Raw genomic sequence first — 20,929 nt, forward strand, 5'->3', positions numbered from 1 at the left:
AAGTTTTGTTTTGCTTAAGCTTCAGATAACAAATCCATTGTTCTCTATAAGTGTGGCATGCAGTGTCTGAGTGCATTGCAGGTACTTGTATGTGACAACCCAGGGGACTGTGCATTGTTGCCTCCAGGTTGTTGCTATGGCTAAGAATGTGCTCCAGAAAGACTGACAGCCAGAGTGAGCTTTAGGAGGAGCAGTGCCTGGTACACAGCGAGCATCCCACAGTACCTGTTGTGTGATTGAAAAAAACAGTCACACCACCCATTTGCCGGTGTGGAGTTCCTTCTTCAACTCTTTAAGGAGTGGCCTTCGGGGAGCATGAACTCACTTACACAGCATGTTTACATCATCCCACTGGTTTTTGTGCTCTTGGCAAAGTAGATCCTCAAATAGCTGTTCCCTTGGTGTATCTTCAAATTGGTGTCTGCCAATGAGAATTCTTAATTGTGCACAGTGTAGTGTAGAGAACTTTTCCTCCCTCCCTCCCTCCCTCCCTCCCTCCCTCCCTCCCTCTCTTTCTTTTTTCTTTTTCCCTTCCTTCCTTCCTTCCTTCCTTCCTTCCTTCCTTCCTTCCTTCCTTCTTTTGAACTAATGATAGTTACAGTGAAGCATGGTACTTATGCAAAACATCAGCCCTGCAACATTCACTGCAATCTGAGTCCAGGCCTGGGGAATGCAATGGAACTCTCTGGAAGACAAAAGCTCCCCTAAATCAAACTGAGTGAAAATTCCTCTGTGATGCTTCTTTAACTTTTACTCAGGTGATAAAGTCAGGATTGTACTTGGTGTAATAAGAACCATTTCTTATTATTTCTTCTTCTTCTTCTTCTTCTTATTATTATTATCTCTTACAGAAACTATATGACATTTTAGAAAAAAACAAGCGAGAGGCCATTAAAGAGCTAGGTGAGTGGTTGGAGCATTTGCTTTCCTGATTTCGTGTAATCTATAGATTTTATTTCTTTGTGCTTCTGAAGGCCAGAATCTCAGATGATGGTGCTGTCAAGGTTGGTTTCTGGTGAAGACTGGCTTCTTGTGGGGGGTAAACATGGGAGCCTTATTGCTGTGGCCCCATTTGACCTTTTCTGTGTGTGCAGAAGGACTCTGGTGCCCAATTTCCCTAGTGAGATCCCATCCTTACAAGGTAGGGACTCTACTCTTATGACATCATTTAAGCCCCATCACCTCTGTAGAGGCCCTTCTTCTAAATATGGCATTACAGGGGGTGAAGTCTTGCACTGCATGTTCTCATTCATTCATCTATCCAACTGGCATTTACTGACCATATCTAATGTCCAAAGATGGGAAAGCAATATTGGGTAGATGCAGATTCTTCAAAAAATGTGCATTCTGGTGGACTGTCTGAGCATGCAAAAGGACATCCCTGCAGAATGTCAGAGAGACCCTGGCATCTGCTGTGGCAGCGTAGGGAAAGGGTGGGAGCAGGAGTGTCTGTTCAGATGGCAAGGTCAGGGTCCTCAAGGATTTTAGGGAAAGCCACATGATGATGACCTTTGACAAGACGTTGTTTTGCTTAGTGTGGTTAGCTTGCCTGAGATCACGTGACTAATAAGTCGGCACTCACTTCTCTAGCTCTGGTGGATCTGGTGCTAAAACCAATGCTCTAGATCGTGGCTATCCTTTATTTTACTGGTCAATTCATTTTAATGAAAAAAGTGTATAAGTACCTTCCATACATACATCAGACATTGTGCTCAATGTAAAGATGACACATGAAATGTTAATTTTGGCCAAGAGTCTAGTCCTTGACTTCTCATGTTTATTAAAAGAGAATGAGTATTCCACTTGAGCTCACAAGACCCATCCACCTAACTCTGGATGCTCTTTTGAATGAAAGTGTTTTAGTCATCCAACCAACAAAAAATATATAGAGGATAGGCAGAGACATTAAAACAATACTTGAGTGAAACAAGTTTTGGCATAGAAATGGGTAGGAGATACCATGGAGATAGGACAGAGAGTTGTTTAGTTGTGTGGGAAGCTAGTTTTCATCCATATGATGGGGATGCGAATTCACCCTACCAGCCTCAGGAGTTCTGTGTGAAGCTAGAATGAAAGGCTATTGTATCAATACCTTGAACATTCTAATACAATACTAGCTGTTATTGTGGTTGTTGCATAGATTGCTTACCACATCTAATTTTTCTCAGGACTCATAGAGCACGAAGGCCGTGATGTTGTCATTGCTCTGAAGACAAAGCAGGCAATCCGCAATGTGATTGCTAAAGCCCTGAAAAACCTCACCTTCCTCTGGTCAAGAGGCATCATTGATAAGCACGAGGGCATTGAGATGAATAAGGTAGTAACACATCATTGATAGGTATGAGGGCACTGAGATGAGTAAGGTAGTAACACATCATTGATAAGCACAAGGGCGTTGAGATGAATAAGGTAGTACACACATCATTGATAGGCATGAGGGCACTGAGATGAATAAGGTAGTAACACATCATTGATAGGCATGAGGGCACTGAGATGAATAAGGTAGTATACATATCATTGATAGGCATGAGGGCATTGAGATGAGTAAGGTAGTACACATCATTGATAGGCATGAGGGCACTGAGATGAATAAGGTCGTAACACATCATTGATAGGCATGAGGGCACTGAGATGAGTAAGGTAGTAACATGGTTCCCACTGTGTTTGGTTCCATAAGCTCAGGCATCCCAGGATGTAATGAGAGAATTTTATGAGGAAGCGTTTAACCACAAGAGCTACCTTGATACTTCCTGGCAACATTTTTAATGCCTGTGGCATTCAAAGCCAGTGCTGCCTGGCATGTCCTGCAGTTGGAAAAACTTGGCTGCAAGTGACTGAAGCCATCTGTAGCTAAATCCATTGAAGAAGCAGGCTTGGAGACTTAGTGAAAAGGACTCCGAGGACTTGTAGTCTGTGTGGCCAGGCTTCAGGAAGGGACTTGAAGAAAGACTTAGAAAACTTTCCAGATTCCTTACTTCTTGTCAGGATTGTCTCTGAAATCTTCCTCTGGCTTGTTCTCTAGCCTCAGTAGATTGATCTATCTATCTATCTATCTATCTATCTATCTATCTATCTATCTATCTATCTATCTATCTATCTATCTATTTCTGCTTCTCCATTTACTGGTGGATTTTGTACTGCATCATTCCATTGACTGGGGCATCCACAGAGACAGTAACAGTATTTGAAGGGGAACAACTGTGTGTGTGTGTGTAAGACAGGGTAGGATGTAATAATTGGATTATAAAGATGACAAGTTGATCTGAGTTAATAAGTGAAAATAAGAGGAAGAAAACAGTGACAGAAAGATTATAATACACATGGCAGCAGGGGTGGGGAGCTGTGATTCTAAGCTCAAGTTAAGTCTGCACAACAGAAATGTGCTTCGATTTCCTTGGTTTCAACTTCACGTCCATTTTTTTTTGTCACAGAAACAATTACCATAATTTCGAATTTTCATTTTTAGGTTCTTCTTACAAAAATCAAAGCCTTGAATAACTTTCCCATGGCAATTCCGCCTCCAACCCCTGACAAATACCTACCCAACATCGTTTGGTTGGAAAATAAGGATGTCCTCATTGAGTTCTTCAAGGTAATAATGTCTTCTGTTCTGACTCAGGCCTGATGTAAACATTTCCCCCTGCCCCAACTAACGACTAAAGAAAAGCATATCAAAAGCATAACTTCAATTAAATGAAGCCTTTATTTATTTATTTGAAGACATCAGGAACCTAATTTAAGCAAGGAGAAAATGTTCTGAAGAATTTTGGTTGCTTTCACAAGTGAAGAGCCATTTGGGTATCTTAGCTTGGTTTGCTATAGCAAAGCGCCGCAGACCAAGTGGCTTTCAAACAACAGAAACTTACTTCTCACAGTTCTGGAATTGGGGAAATCCAAAATCAGGGCATGATCAGATATGGTTTCTGGTGAGAGTCTCCATCTGGTTCATTACATGACTGTCTTCTCATTGTCTCCATCTGACAGAAAGAGCAAGAGAGCTCTATGGTGCTTCTTTCATAAAGGCACTAAACCTGAGCGTGAGGACTTCACCTTTATGACCTAAGCATGCCCTGAAGGTTCTACCTCCTAAAACCCTTACTCTGGGACCTGGGATTTCAACATATGCATTCTAGGAGGACACAAACATTAAGTCTATAACATTAGCCAACCTTGGGCAGGGTGCAAAGGCCTAACAGGAATCTTGGACATTTTATAGTGCAACATTTTATAGGTACAGCAATTGTGTCTCAAATCCTAGGTTCTCTGCTTCAGGTCAGACTCTGTTCCTGCCTGAGACGAGCAGAATCTCTTGCAGCTATCTCAACTGTATACACTGTGTTTGCATCTAGGTCTTTTCATATCTATCTGCTATCTGCTGCTCTTCTTTCGGGACTCAGCTTAGCTATCCCTATCTTGCTAGTGAGGGTATCACAAACAACTGGGAAAAGACCCTGTGACCTTTCTTCACTGTCCCCAAGTGCCATGTTCCTGTCTGCTTTGCCACAACCATCATACTTTATTGACAACACCTTCCCCACCTAACTAAAAACCTTCTGTGGCCAAGAAGTTGATTTCCAGGCTTGACATTTATAGCCCAAGCCCCAGTGAGGGCTAAGCACTTCCTTAATTGTTATTTTGCTCAATCATCCCCTAAACATTTACTGGGTGCTAGCATTCTTTGCTGTGTTAAGTACTGATCACAAAGTCTTTGCTTGTTTGCCTGTATTTTTATTTCTTAAGATTGATGTGATACGTGTATATACTATAACAACCCCAGGGTATGTTTTCCATTTTTATGCTACTTGATAACTATTTTTAATTTTAAAACCTTATTTCTGTTTAGACAAGTGGTCTATAAAATTTTAAGATTGACTTCTCCAACCTATTTTATTTTTTCATTCAGAGAAGAACTAGACTCACCTATTTCGACTACGGTGATATCATCTGTAGAGAAGGTGAAATGTCACAAGGAATCTTCTTAATTATTTCAGGAATGGCTAGTGTAAGAACGACTAATTTTCTTTATTTAAAATGCATTTTGAATATACAGTTGCAACTTAGGGGTAAGTTCTGGAGCTGAAAAGTTTGAAATTGTTAGTCTCTTCCACATGAAACCGTTTCCGAGGGGAGTGAGTGTGACAACCGAGACAGAATCTTCACACTCAATACTCGAATGTGCTTCCCATTTTACCAAGTGCACTCAGAGTTGTCAATTTACTCTTCACAACAAAGCTGGAGGAATTAGTGGTTCGAGGATGTTCAGACATGGAAACTAGTAAGTACTTGGACTCATTCACCTAACTGAGAGTTCAGGCATAAGCTTGGCTGCAGTCCAGAGTCTCACAGAGGTCAAGTTGGATGAAATAAAACTTTTCAGTTGATCAATGAGGAGACTTTTGTTTGAGGAGAGAGAGAGAGAGAGAGAGAGAGAGAGAGAGAGAGAGAGAATATGAAAACCCTGCCTCTTCCTTCATACTGATACCTTAGTAGCTGGCTACAGTGGTCAGTGTGGCTTATACACTGATCAATTCCTAGTTCCCAGTTGATGCTCTTATGTGACAAACCTTTGTCCTAGGGAAAAGAATATAGTTAGCTTCCTCATTTTAAAATGAGTATTTCAGACCTTTCACTCTGATGAAAATAAACTGCTGTGACAAAAAATAATATGAAGAAAATGTAATCCCAAAATCTGATTCTAGGCAGTTTCATCCATTGGTTAAACAGATATTTACTTTGTTACTATCATGAGCAAACTCTGGTCATTCTAGGTATAGGATTGAAAAAACTGACAAAAATCTCTGCTCATTTGGAACTCATTTTCCAGTGGAAGGATAAAAGGAGAGGACAGAATGTATGAAATAAGTTAAATGTATACACATTCAGTATTGTAAAAGAGGGGTCCTAGGAATTAGGATTTCTCTAGGAAAATTTCACGCTGGGAATGAAGACATCCTACCTATAGGACCTCTGATGCAAAGAGTGAACAAACTCATCATTGCTTGCTGATGTTCAACCACCTTTTTTCACTCTTGTGTGGTTCAGGGTTCTGCCTAGGGAATGGTGCTACCCACAGTGGCTGGGTCAATAAACAATCCCTCACTGACATGTGCACAGATGAGCCTGGTTTAGATAACTCCTCAACTGAGACTCGTCTCAGGTGATTCTAGGTTATGAGAAGTTGACAGGCTTTGTGTGTGTGTGTGTGTGTGTGTGTGTGTGTGTGTGTGTGTGTGTTTCTGGTAACAAAACTAGCGGCCATTAAGGGACAGTAGCTTGAGTCTTTTGGATATGGCACTCCCAGAATCTTACCAGTGGCTATCTGGCCTTGAGAAATTTGTTTCTTTTGTTTTTTTGAGATAGAGTTTCTATGTATAGAGCTGGTAGTCCTGAACTCACTCTGTAGACCAGACTTGACTTGAACCCAGAGAGCCACCTGTTTTTGCCTCCCGAGTGCTGGGATTATAGGAATGTGCCCCCATTCTCTCTCTCTCCCTTATCTCCCTCTCTTGCCCTTCACAGTGTTAGTGTCTCTCACTGCCTATGAAGAAAACAACATAGCATAAAGAATGGGAACATTAATTTGTTTACAGCTTTGTCCATAACTGGGGAGAGGAAAATTCTCAATCTGTCTGGGCATTTCTCATAAAAATTTACAGAATATAAAGAAAAACCAGGAAATATACATGATGGAATTTTTTTTCCCTGGGAAATGAGTCTTTCTTCTGACATCAGGAATTCTGTGGGTGGCACATCCTTATTCTCAGCATGAAAATCCCAATTTCTAGCTCCCTGTTACAGTCATCAGAGTGTCCTTCTGATGTTTGGAATCAGATTTTGGCATATTTATAATGAGATCTCTGGAGTAATATTCAAGTCCAAACATTAAATTCATTTTTGTTTCTTGTATACCTTCTATATACCTTAAAGGCACTTTTATACAGTATTTTTATTGTGCCTACATTTTGACTGTGATCCATTATATAAGATCAAGTGTAGAATTTTCCATCAGTGGTGTTATTTCAGCCCTCAGAAATTTTCATATTTTGAAGCATTTTGCATTTCAGCTAACTTAGACTAGTGCTCTCCAACCAGTAGTATGTTAAAAAGTGATGCATATAGGAAGAGGTTTATTTTAATTTTCATAAAAGTAGTCAAGAAAGGCAATATGTTTTGTTATTTAATCCTTATAAGAATCTTTTTTCTTTTTGTTTGTTTTTGTTTTGCTTTTCAGTGCTAAGGGCCGAACTTGAGGTCTCAAGCGTGGTAGGCAAGTGCTACATCCCTAGCCCAACAACTTTCATCTTTGTTTGAGGAAAACCTTTGCCTTGAGATGTTGAAATACAAAATAAACCATGACTTTTGTGGAAGTCAGTTCTTCCCTTCATTCTTGACACATCTCATTAAAGAATCTTTGACTTGCTCTAGAACAATTGTAAGAAAGAGTGGAAACCATTGGTATACTCTAAGAACTTAACGTTTTTATTTCCCTTTTCATAACCTCGCCCCAACAGTTGCATAGCTCATCTCCCACCTTTGGGATAGAAGCAAGCCAGAGGACTGGCAGACACTTCAAGACTATGTACACAGAGTACTGTACCAGTGGGGATGTACTTGGTGAACTAAGCTGTTTGCTTAAGCGCGAAGTTGATTATACTGCCATCTGTGAAACTACTTTGCAGGTACAAAATAGTTCGGTTGTAGGTTATTAGTTAATCCTTGATAAGGAATCTTTTCTTTGGCTGGGGTCTGATATTTTATTTGATCACTTGATCAGTTAATGCCAGCAGTATAGAATAGCTCAGAGTAGACGGGCTAAATCTCTCACATATGAGGCTCTGCTGAGCTCTGCTGCATCTTGCCTGGGTGAGTTATTTAACCTCATTGAGTCTTGATTTCTGTATTAGTCAAGTAGAGAGGATGCCTGTCCTCTGATGTTATGGAGATTAGAAACTTGTCTGTAGTGTTATGCTATGCAAATTGTCACTATTCTGAAAGCAGCATTCTGAAAGAATAGTCATTTGTTTTCAAACTCCCATTCTTTTGTTTACACTTGCCAAGTAATAGGTAATTTGTTCAACCAATAAGTGACCTAAAATCCCATTTGGTGTGGACAATCCCATTAAAAGAATCTAAAATTCCTATTACAATTGTTCTCAATTTTTGAGGCTGATAGAAGGAACAGAATCTTAGGGGATGTAGAGCAGCAGAAAGAAATGGTGCTTCATCAGACTATACCATGTTGTTTCCGGAAGAGGAGAGAAGGGGTGTATTTAGTCATAGTCTGAATGAACTCATGGCAATTCATTTATCTTGAATCTGACAGAGTACAAGGAGTTTGCCTCTGGAAAGGGGCACTGTAAGTAGGGAGCACTGTGGATTAACTGCTGTGAGAGCTCAGGTCCTGAATCTCAGGCTCATGAGCCAAAATTTCAACGTAACTGTTGAGCGATGAATATCAGGGTATATATATATATATATACACATTTTTTAAAGATTTGTTTTTTATTTTTAGTTATGTGTAAGTGTGTACATGTGTGCATGTAGATATGTATATGTGAGTACAGGTGCCAGTAGAGGCCAGAGGCATGGGATCCCCAGGAGCTGGAGTTACAGATGATTGTGAGCCACCTGACGTGGGTGCTGCGACCCAAATCTTGAGAAAAGCTAGTGCTCTTAACTGCTGAGCCATCTCTACAGCCCCTCTGGGCTACTTTTAAAGAGTATATCTTTCCCTGGACCACACATTTTATCATCTTATATACTCTTTTCACAATGCTAATTCTTTTAAATATTAGAGTATCATATTGGTGCTAGAGTCTCATAGATTTGGTTGTTGGGTGTCTGAGATGATGGTGACTATCTTGTTTAATGACCAATTATAATTTAGATGTCTGTGTCCTGGTACCTTGTTATTTTAGGCCTTCTTCATCCCCCTGGAGGATATATATGAAGGTTTTGATGTCTTCTGGCCATCTCTGGAATATAAAATATGGCTCAAGCTTGCTCTTAATATTGTGAATCAGTATTTTGAACAAAATGTTGCTGGTGAGGTAAGTTATATGAAAAAATATAAATATATTTGTAGGTACTAAATTTTTTTAATAAAGTGCATCCCATATTTTTCAGACAAAGATAGACGGGAAGGTGGTATCTGATTCTTTAAAATGAGTTTTAGCTACTATCTCATCCTAAATCCCTGTGAGCCATTAATCCTCTTGTCATGGCAAATTTCCCAGGCTACCTGAAAGATCCTTTTAAAGAACAGAATTAGAAACTATTAAATAGGTGGATCCTCCCAAAGCTTAGCATATCATTAATCAGAAGAAGTTCACGCACAACCCTGGACACACATCTTTTAGGTTTTCAAAACCTTTGGTGAGATGATTAAGTCCTGTCTGTGAACGTTTCCTCCAAAGAGTAGTTGGTTCAAGTCTGTCCTGGACCAGCATAATTTGCAGTCTTGTATTTGTGAGTTACTTAGTATTTATTCTCACCCCTACTGTGAATCAGAAGTTGAGGAGGTGACAGACCCAAAGCTCAACATTTTTTGCTGATTAACTGTAAACCTTGGGTTAAAAACAGTACATCCTGCAAGCCAGTCAGGTTTCATTTCCAATATAACAATAATAACTTTCAGAAAAATCTTGGTGGAAGAGTAAGGCAACCAAGATTCCTTTCTTTTTATATTGCCTCTCCATGAGGAATAAGAATAAGACAATTGCTCATCTAGAAAGAACCTCCAGAGAGGAACGTTAAGACCAGGGTGTTGGACTTTCTCAATAGCAGAGCAACTATCCTTTATAATTATGTTTTGATTCACAAACCATACAAATTCATGATGAAAATGAGAATGTTCAAAGATAAAATGTCAAGGACAATAATGTTTATCCACAACCCACTTAATTATGTGATTGCAGTGCTAAAATACTCTTGACAAAACCAACCCAAGGGTTTATTTGAGGTCACCGTTCAAGGGCACAGTCCATCAAGTCAGCGAAGTCAAGGGCGCAGGTGCTTGAAGCAGCTGTCACATCATAGTCACAGTCAGGAAATAGAGAAGGATGAATGCAAATTAGTGTTCAGCCTTCCTTCTCTATCAGCACCAGTTCAGAATCCTCTGCCCAGAGAATGGTCCTGCCCACAATGAAGATGGATCTTTCTACATTAATTAACAAATCAAAATAATCCCCCATGGGCATGTCCAGAGGGCCACCTCCTGGGTGATTGCAGATTCTTTCAAATTGACATTACTAACCATTACCTCTCCAGTGTTACTCCTCAGGGAATATCTATTAGATTCCCCCTATCCCACTAGATAAGTTCAGAATCTAATTTATTCTGCCTAGCAAAAACTCATTTCATTTTTTCAATAACACAATGACTTGAAGAAGGGGAAGAGAGACTGTTCTGGATCAAATAATGTAAATACGGAAAAACAAATTTAGTACTTTGGGTATTAAATCATATTTTACACAACTTGAGAAACTTGATTGTGTCCTGACTATTAGATGATACTAAGGAGTTCATAATTATTTATTATTAACTCTTTAATGACATCATGGCTATATAAGCAATGCTTTAAGAACCTTATTTTCAGCTGAGGGTGGGGAGATAGAGGCCTGAGGACCAAGAGCAACAGCCCAACCTCAACTACAGACTGAGACTCTGTCTTAAAACAAAGTCGGAAATAAAACAAACACAAATAGTTTTAGGTGTGAAAAACTAAAATGAGAGGAAAGCTAGGGTTTGTTTTAAAGCACCAACAGCAACAACAACAAAAAGAGAGAGCAATTATGAGAAGATTGTAGGAATTATTGCCTTCTGATAATTCTACAAAAGAGTTAATCAGTTAAGACTTTTTAGCACCCCAGACATTCATTAGATAATGGTCTCTTCAGTTCTCCTCGATGTCAAAATATACATGCATTTTCAAACCCCAATACCACACTTCTAGGTTTTTTACCCCCTTGTTGCAAAATTTTAGATAAAATGTTTGCTAATTTTCTTACATTTTTCGTGCCCTGGCTGTGCTGATGCCCCTAGAAAATAGGCACTTCACTTGCCTGTCGGTGACTGACAACCAAAGGCTACCCTGAAAGCAATGCCGTTTCTGCCAGCAGGGAACATCTGGTTCAGGCTTCCCTCCTTGGATTGTGCTTGGGCACCGTTATCTCCACACAGCATTTTCCCTGTGTTCAAATGTGTCTACAAAGTTCCCCGACTCCTACATAGACTCATCTTACCTAACTATAGAGGTCCTACTTCCAAATAAAGTTATATTCTGAGACACTGAGGGTTAGCACTTCATCTAAACCTTGGGGGAGTGGACTCACTTCCACCCACAACAGCTGCCATTCAGTTCCAAAGTCTACGGTTCTGAGCCTTCGGGTATGGCCCAGATGTGGTGCCTTGCTTGCCTCGATTTGGGGTTTTTGTTATTATTGCCTATTCAATTGTCAAGTGGGACATTTGCTTACTGCTAGAAGAAACATGTAAGTCTTAAGCCTGATGAAGCCTAGAAATCCAGTAGCACATGGCTGATCATATGATGCAGCTGATGGTTCATTCATCAGACAGGGTAACCAAATTCAGGGTCATTTGTAGAAGTCATGCTAAACTCTAAATAGTTGATTCCAGGATGTACGTGCATTCTGACCCCCTCAACAAACTCAGACCAGCGTGTCTGTTTTCTTCTTGATATCATGTATCTGTTTGTTTGATTTATAGAAAAATGTAATTTCCTTGTAGGATTTAAACTTTCAGAAGTGTGTGACATCCAATCACGCATATCTGGAGACTCTGTCAAGCTATAATGAAATGACTCTTAATCATGTGACCACGAAACTCGTTATTCTTGTGTACGGCCATGTAATTGATAACAAAACGAAAGAATCACATGTTGCACCCAGCATTATTCCTAAGTCCTGTGAGCAGGTAAGGTGTCCAAAGAGCCGTTTGCTTGTTGTGGTGTTCCATAAGCAGCTTCAAAACTGAGATGACAACAGTTAATTGTGTGCTTAAAATAGCTAGTCATTAAGAGAGCAAAGTTTGGAGTTAGAATTTTAACAGTGGTTGGTGCCTACTGGTTGCAGGAACCAAGCAGCTGCTCAACTGTTTTGACCTTTGGTTTGCTACTTAATGTAATGAGGATGCTGGCAGCAGCCATGTTGTTAGGCTGGTATGAGGACTAGTTGACATAATTCAGAATTTAGAGACCTTGGTTTAATCTCTGTTCTGCTCTTAGCATTCTGGGAAGCCAATGGGAAGGCTGGCCTTGAAACATTGATCTTCAGTGTAGATGTAAAAGTAATCCACGGCTTGCTGGCCATTCCCTTCTTTCTAAATGAAGTACTCTAGTCCAGTTACAAGTAAGGAGTAGACATTTTTGTTTTGGCTTCCATAAATATTCAAAAGACAATTTTTTTTCTGGCTTAAGATTTCTTTGAAACAACATGAAAAGGAATTTCAAAGTAAAAGGATAAGTCTTGCCTGGGTTTGTGTGGTGAATGTCGGAGTCCCAGCAGTTTGGTGGGGAGAGACGCTAGTGAGTTGGAGGCCAGTCTGGGCTACATAATCAGACAGACAGACAGACAGACAGACAGACAAGGAGGCAGGTAAAAGTAATACACACACACACACACACATACACACACACACACACACACACACACACAGAGCTTAGGCTGGAGACTTAGTGCTAAGTTTCAGCTTGTTTCTTACATTCTTCACAAAGAAAATTGGGAAGCAGCCACTTCAGGACTGATGTGTGTTCTTTTGACTAATTTTTATTTCTTTTGCCTTTAGATCCAGGGAATTTCAGATGTAAGCAAGCTTCTGCTCATCCCAACATCTGAGCCTGTCACAAGTGATGAGACCTCCCACGCCATGGGTAAGGGATGGATAGCCTTTTAGCGGTGAGAAAATTACTGTAAAGCATTTTGACAAATGTAAAATTCTTTTAATTCTGAAAAGTGATTGGATGTGGTCTTCACTCTAGGGCCCACACTGGCTTCCACTTTGCTTTTGGGAGGTTATCTAACAGAGGCACTGAAATCCATGTGGCTCTTGCCTCTCCTATGTCCCTCCCTCCATACACCTTGTCAACAAACAACAAGCCCTGGTAGGGTGGACCAGCAAAGTGCTATTGGGGTGCTACTGAAATGGGGAGAGGAGAGACTCCCACAGTGGGGTCAAGGGAGGAGAACGGTCTGTTCCCTGCAACTGAAGGGAATATGAAACCCGACCCACCTTCTTTGAGTATTAAAAACTAGTCACAGCCACACGTCTAATGGATTGCTCTAGTTACACTTAAGTAATTGAAGTCAATAGATGCAATTCTCAATCATGTTGCTGAGCACTGATTACAAAGAGAAGAGTAGGTAGGAAGGCTTTGTTCTGGAGAAAATATACCCAAGGACTTCACTCTATGCTCATTGTCCTTGCCTTGCTGGGCTCCGTGTCAACACCATCCCACCTGGCCCAGCTTGAATACAGAGTCAGCCTTGAAATGTAACTGTGAGATCATGCAATTCTTAATGAATTGCTGTTTTGAGAGTAGACCTCTCCTACCTCAGGCCCTTTGGAAAGATACCAGACAGAGGGGAGCATAGCCACTAGTATTCTCCAGTGGGCTTGAGACACAGCTCACAAATGGTTAAGACCAGGTCTCGATCCAGTTCCTTGAGTTTGGACTGTGACACATATTTTGCTTTGAAAATTTTCAATGAGTTGCCATGGAAAAACAAATAGAAGTTTCACATTTACAAATGTAAATTTTTGAGATTTTCATTAAAAAAAATGAGGTCTACCAGTATGTGGCCCTCATTCCCATATGTGGCAACAGTCAATGAGATAGCAACTGATTTGTACAATGGGAGCAGGTGCCTGCCTATGCAGTCCACACTGTACCATTTTGCATATATACAGTCTGCTTTGTTTGTGGGACCTGCTTGTCAGCTTGTACGTTAGACTTTTAAGAGCTCATTCCAAAGCTCCAAGGGACGAAAGTAAAGAGCCTGTTTGGAAATGGGAAGGGGAAGGGAAGACTTATGTGGAGAGAGCAGTCTGATACTCAAATACTTGGAATTCTTTTTTTTTTCTCTTCACCTCAGTCAACACTGGTCTTCGAACGACCAAGAAAGATTATAACTGGAAGAGGAAAGAAGAGGTAATAAATCGGGTCCTTGGAATAGATTTTTCTTATTGTGAATATTAATCTACATAGCTATGCACAAACCAGGCATGGTGGCACACACCTATTGAAAGGACAAGTATTGACTCAGGACCACTAAGACCAAGTTTTCTTCACACAGGAGATTTATTTGCCCCAGAGCGACAGAGGGCAGGAATAAGGGACAAAGACAGGAGATAGAGGAGGAGGGAGAAGGGGAAGGGAACAAGGAAGAGATGGGGGAGGTTATTTGTCCTGGAGGGACAAAGGATTGCCCCTGGATAGAGAGGAGACAGACATGGTCCATAGGCAAATGGCAGTTTATAAACGTAAAAGAGAAACCCTATATCAGGATGAGGTGTTTGATTTTAATTAAGCATGTTAACTAGGTGAGCCAAAGGGGGTTTTTGATTGCTAGACTTCAACACTTTGATAGGTGGACCTTGGTAGTCAGCCTCAGGAGGAGGAAGTCACCAAATAAGGGAATGGACCTTGGTGGCTAGTGTTAGGGATGCAACCTGACAGTTGTTAGCAAGGCAAAGGGAACAGGGAGAAGATTCAGGCTGCCAGAGAAAGCTGTGTCAGCCACACTCCAGCTGGCCAGAGTCCCTTCACCTATAATCTCAGCGCTTGGGAGGGGGAAGCTGGAGGACCTGGAACTTAAGGTCATTCTTAGCTATCTAGTAAGATTGAGAGCAGCCCAAGCTGTATGAGACCCTGTCTTTAAATAAATATCTAAATACATAGTGAGATGAAGGAGCGAAATGCAGGTAGTGAGAAAAGACACCTTGTTGCAGCTCACTAAGTTGGACTAGTTGAGACAAAGCTAATCTGTGTTACTTAAGAACTAAAATCACAACCATCTATAATGAGATGTGGGGCCCTCTTATGGCATGCAAGCATACATGCAGGCAGACCACTGTATACATAATAAATAAATAAATCTATAAAAAAAAACAACAAAAAGCTAAAATCAGGGAACATTGTTTTGAATAGTATAATTTTAAAGACTGGGAAAATGGCTTAATGGCCAGTGTGCTTCGTCTACAAGGCTGAGGACCTAAGTTTGGATCCCCAGTCTTCACATACATGGCAGGTATGGCAGCACACCTGAGCTGTGGCTTGTGGGTAGGGAGGGTAGGTGGATTGTGGGGTTCATTGGCCAGCCAGCCTAAGAACTGTCCCAGGCTCTGCAACCTGTCGAGTCCATTAGTGTTGCTTATATGTGTATTTTTTTGAGGGGGATGACCACTTGGGATGAGATAACCATTTAGGGTATTCATCTCCAGGGAAGACTAATTCTCCCTCAGTCAGAAGTTTGTAATTGCCTATAGTCCTTCATCCCAGGGTGTTTTCTTCAACCCACACTGGTGTGTCAACGATGGTTCAGGTCTTGTTTAGACGGCCAGATTGTTGAGATTTCATGGATGGAGGACACAGTCTTGCAGCACACTTCCTGTTCTTCTGGCTCTAACAGTCTTTGTACACCATCTTCTTCGATGTTCCCTGAGCCTTAGCTATAAGGATTGCATTGTAGATGTATCCAGTGGGGCTGCCTGCACCCCCCGCCCCACATCAGTTGTTCTCTGCATTTTTGACTAGTGGCTTCCTGTAATGGTCTGCTGTAGAAGAAGCTTCTCTGGTGAAGGGAAGAAAGAGCTACTCTTATCTGTGGGGATAAGGATAAGTCCTTAGAATGCAGTTAGCCATTATACTGGTTGAGGAAACTGGCAGAAGTAGCTTCTCCTCTGAGATCTCTGACCTCACTAGCCACATGGAGTTGACTAGGTTTGTTCCTAGTCATGCATCAGGCATGTGTTCCCTCCTGTCAAGTGGACCTTAAACACAATTGGATAGCTGCTAGTTGCAACCAACACATAAACGCCATTATTACACTTTTAGGGATACCCTTCAGTGCTGATCACTGCTGCGGTTCAGACATCACAGTAAAAACCCAGATATTTTGAAACATGATTTTAAAGCCTGGTGTAGTTTTGTTTTCACTTTTCTTGATCCCTTCAGCTGCAAGAACTGATGTGGAGAAATCTGAGCAGTGCTAGAAGCCATGCCTAGATTTGTGGAGGCAAGGGACTTGTTACCCTGGGTCAGAACAGAGTTAAGCCCAGGTGGTGGAGCTCTCTGCTTGCTCATGATGACAGGGCCTCTCTGTTCAGTCCTCCAATAGCTCTTTTGAAGCAAGGCCCACCTCTGGGTGGGGTGCATGAGCAGACAGGTCTCACAGGGTGACTGGGTATAGGAGTGATGGGTGCACAGGACAGGCCTCAGGGGCCTTCAGTAACCTCCCTTATTTTGATTTCTAATGGCTAGATACCAAGTTACCCTAAAAAAGCCTGTCCTCTAAGCAAAAGTCACACACACACACACACACACACACACACACACACACACACACACACACACACACTCACACACTCCATCCTCAAGGAGATGTCCATGCTGAGGCTCTTCTAAGAGAAGATTTAGTCCTGCCACCTACACTTACTATCAAGGTGAGATGCAGTGCGCTTGTCAGAAGAAATGGCAGCTGCCCCAATCAAGGTCATGGGTGATAGTTCTTTTAAAAAAGACTAACTCAGCTCTTTCTGGGTAGCTCTTATAGGGTCATCCTTTCCTTACCTTTAAAGGAAGCTCATTTCATAGGTAGTGATCCTGAGAATCAAACAGCTGGGCTCCTCACTTATTACTCATTCTTTCCGGCGTCATCATTATCACTATTATTTGTAGAGCCTCAAAGCATGCTAGTACCAGTGTACCAGCTAGGAGCAGAGTACCAGTGAGTCATATTCCCGGCCCATAGACCCCATTATTTTCTAAAAAGTTTTCACTTCCACAATTTATAGGAAAAATTTCCAGTTACTCTGTAATCAGTCATAAAGTTAACTAGAATTTAAATTTCATGACACTTCTCTCTTTTCTTAAGCACATCTTTGGCAGTTGAATTAATGTAGTATCAATTGCTAATTAAATTAATGCAGCATCTCTTTACAGTATAGAAATATACATGTGGAGCCGGAGAGATGGCTCAGTGGTTACGAACACTTGATGCTCTTGCAGAGGACCCAAGTTTGGTTCTCAGCACCCACATGGTGGCTCACAATCATCTGTAACTCCAGTTCCAGGGGATTCAGGTTCTATAGGCACTAGGCATGCACATGGTTCACATATATACATTGTAGCTGAAATTTTCCTGTGTCCTGCTGGCTATAGAAGGTCAGGACAAATCTCTCTCACCCACCAGTCCCGCAGCTGTTCAGACCCAAGTAAACACACAGAGGCTTATATTAATTAAAACTGCTCAGCCATTGGCTCAGGTTTACTACTGACTAGCTCTTACACTTAAACTCAGCCCATTTCTGTTAATCTATATGTCGCCACATTTTCCGTGGCTTTACCTGTGCATCATTACATGCTGCTCCCTGGAAGGTGGGCTGGTGTATCCTGACACTGCTCTTCCTCTTCCCAGCATTCCTTTAGTCTGCTCACGCCACCTATACTTCTTGCTTGGCTACTGGCCAATCAGCATTTTATTAAACCAGTGTACAATAGCATTATCCCACAGCAATGCATGTTGTGGGGTATTTGATCACATTGTGAACCCTGAGTTTTCATTTGTGTTAATTAAATAAAATCAACCTTGGGTCAGGAGGTTGAGTTAACAACTAATTGACAGAGAGGAATCATATATTGTCAGAGGGTATCTGGAAGATGATAGAGTGACACACAGGAAGTAGTGGGGAGGGGCCTTTTGTGGCATGTTTTTTTTTTTGGTTTGGCAGAGGGAAGGACACTCCCTTTAGGAGACACCTGCAAACAGAAGTCAGCTAGTTGCTACTCAACCTCTCTGAGCTAGCAGGTTTTCACCCCAGCCTCTGACTCCCAAGTCTTATTGACAAATAGGATGATAGAGATTTAATTAAAAGCTATATTTGGGAGCAGCAACAGAACTGGTGCCTGTGGGAACAGAATTCCTGTTAGGCCATGGCCTAAATGGCTGGGCCGCTGCTAGAGAAGCAGGCCAGTAATAGCAGAGCTGCAATTACTGGCTAAAAAGTGGCAGATTAAAGCCAGGCTCTCTGCTGAAGGAAAAACAACACATACATAAAGGCAAGATGCTCAGGCACATTAAAGAAAAATAAATGAATAAATAAAAATTATAAACACACATGTTAATTGCATATTGTAACTCAGAGCCTTTAGTATGTAAGTTCTTTTAAGGGAAAATAGACAATAAAATAGAAAGCGTCCAGTAATTTTTGACTCCATTTAATTGGCAAGAATCTTTCCTGAAGCATTCATAGTCTAATATTTTTGACTTTCTTTTGCAGGTGGAAGGTGGACATCTCTTTAGAAAGACATATTAGCAAGACAGCTATGATGTGTGGAGTCAGGTAAAGGTGGAGCTGACACCTGGGCACAAATGTTGACTTAGAAACTGCTCAAACTGTTTGCTGCTGCATTTATTTTAGAGGCAATTAATGGATTGCCACCAACACTTCAGACTTTTAGTAGTTGCATTATATTTGAGATACTCAAAAGTCTTCAGGATACTATAAAATTCTTTAAAACTGAGGGAAGGAACGCTTCCCCTGGCTTAGCACAAGTGGTAACAGAGTAAGTTGGTAAATGAGATGTGCAATTAATGTGGAAGTCCAAAGCAGAATACTTGTGAAATTGCTGTAATTAATGCATCTCTGACACTTTGTATCTTCCTTCTCTAATTTAGTATGTGCTGAAAAATGGGAAAATGTTCCACAATCTTGGTTACCGAAAGCAAAGTCTAGGAGAAATCAACATTCTTACATTTCATAGTCCTGTTTGACATAACTTTCTATTTTATTTTTAAAAGCCAAATAAAGTTGAATGTTATGGTCAATGAATAACTTTTTAGAATCCATTATTCTTTATCATTTCAACCAGACTAAGAATAGGATAGTGTTGTGAAAATCTTAATAGAGGTAACAACAACAACAACAAAAGTATGGTAGAAAAAGTTGACCTTTCAAACCTCAGGGCAGGTCCTGGGTGGCCTTCACTATGTCAGGAAATGCCAGGTATGACTGTACAGAAACCCGAGTGCACTTGACCACAGAGGTTCCTTTTTCTGATGTAACATGTCTGCAAATAGGTGAAGCGGGCTGGTGTTGCCACTCGAGAGTGTCATGGGCCAAGTCCCTTCCAGTGTCCCACTCCTTCACCCTTGGCCTTGTCCTCTCTTGTCAGAAACACCTGTGAAGACCTTCCATTCTAGATGGAAGGCTGCTTAGTTTTAATCGTCAGTTTGCCTCAACGTATCTGAGGAGCTTCAGTTGAGGAATTACCTAGATCAGGTGGGCCTATGGGCATGTTTGTGGTGGGGATTGTCTTGACTATTAATTGATGTCAGATCACTGGCCTGTTGGGGGTGGTACCATTTCATGGGCTGGGCCCTGAACTGTTTATGAGTGAAAAAAAATATAAGCATCAACCAAAGATGAATTTATTCTTTTTGCTCTTGATTGTGGATGCAACGTGACCAGCTCTTGCCTGGACTTCCCCCACATAATGGACTATGTCCTAGAACAGTAAGTGAAATAAACCCTTCTCTCTCTGTTACTTTTGGCCAGGATGTTTTGTCACTACAGTATCAAAATGAGAACAGATGGCTTTGCCTTTCTTCAGTGAAGGGACCTCTTCCTGGGCCAGAACTGTCTTGTGGCCGTACACTTGTCACCCTGAGATGAGCTGGCACGCCCCCCCCCCCCCAACACCAGTCAGGATGTCCATCGGGCCCGAGAGGGAAACACTGATGAGCAACAACAGTATTGCTTTGCCTGTCACTGGTACCTGGACTGTAAATGGCTCTATGTTCTCAATCTCTGGGCTCTTCATTTTAACTGCTAGTATACTTAGCGCATATTTAAGCTCACAGTCAAGTGTAGGTGGTACAGGTGCACTAGAAAAGATGTAAGCTTTACAGTCTTGCTTAGGAGGTATATTAGCCTGTATTTGAAACCTGTATATTGAAGTACCAACTAGAAGATGGTACTTCATTCTGTGTATACAGAATACTTTGTGCTTCAGGTGATTAGAAACAACTCAAAAGGTGTAAACACTAAAGAAATTTATTATCATCACATAAACCAAGAGTAGGACAGGTTTTTCAGAAGGTAGAAATTATCAGACTAGTTTATTTTTTTCTCTCTACTGTTACCTGTTCAGCCTTATTCTGTGGTTGCATGTTTTCTTGATCATATCTAGTAGGAGACAAAAACAAAAACCCAAACCCCTTCAAATTACTCTTTAGCCAAAGAATTATTTTAGAAGCCTGGCATGGTGGCTCACACTAAGAATCCTAGCCCTTGGGAGGTAAAAGCAGAAAGACCAAGAATTCAAGGCCAGCCTTACCTACACAATACTGTCTGAGTGAGAGAGAGAGAGAGAGAGAGAGAGAGAGAGAGAGAGAGAGAGAGAGAGAGATTCTAGAAACCCCTAGGAACCATCTATTTGTGTCTCACGGAACTGGGGCTTGCACATTAGCTTAGGTTGGTTGGACACCTGTCTCTGCCTCCTCAGTGCTGGGATTACAAGCATGCCCTACCATACCTGGCACAGCATTTTACCAATTAAATATCTCCCCAGGTCCCTGGTAATAATTTTTTTTAAACCAGTTAACATGCCCTCAAAGTAGTCAAAATTCTATTTCCTCAGCTTGCATGTAGGAACAATGAGGGAGACCATGCCAGGATGCTGCATGTAGGA

At 41.2% G+C, this 20,929-nt stretch overlaps 2 protein-coding genes across 3 annotated transcripts in view; one reads left to right on the forward strand and one right to left on the reverse strand.

The window, feature by feature from the left end:
• Slc9c2 (solute carrier family 9 member C2 (putative)) overlaps window positions 1–20,657 on the forward strand; it is a 58,516-nt gene extending 37,859 nt beyond the window's left edge. The window contains exons 18-25 of the mRNA XM_052737375.1: window positions 852–903; window positions 2,169–2,317; window positions 3,467–3,592; window positions 4,904–5,002; window positions 7,512–7,679; window positions 8,919–9,050; window positions 11,749–11,934; window positions 12,805–20,657. Of these exons, the coding sequence (XP_052593335.1) occupies window positions 852–903; window positions 2,169–2,317; window positions 3,467–3,592; window positions 4,904–5,002; window positions 7,512–7,679; window positions 8,919–9,050; window positions 11,749–11,934; window positions 12,805–12,912 (1,020 nt within the window). The 3' untranslated portion in view covers window positions 12,913–20,657. The remainder of the gene's footprint in view (window positions 1–851; window positions 904–2,168; window positions 2,318–3,466; window positions 3,593–4,903; window positions 5,003–7,511; window positions 7,680–8,918; window positions 9,051–11,748; window positions 11,935–12,804) is intronic.
• The window catches only part of Prdx6 (peroxiredoxin 6), a 63,814-nt gene that overhangs the window by 28,919 nt on the left and 13,966 nt on the right, over window positions 1–20,929 (reverse strand). The window lies entirely within an intron of this gene.

Source organism: Peromyscus californicus, unplaced genomic scaffold, assembly GCF_007827085.1.
Source record: "Peromyscus californicus insignis strain IS unplaced genomic scaffold, ASM782708v3 Scaffold_14__1_contigs__length_90479793_seg_2, whole genome shotgun sequence".
Taxonomy (NCBI): domain Eukaryota; kingdom Metazoa; phylum Chordata; class Mammalia; order Rodentia; family Cricetidae; genus Peromyscus; species Peromyscus californicus.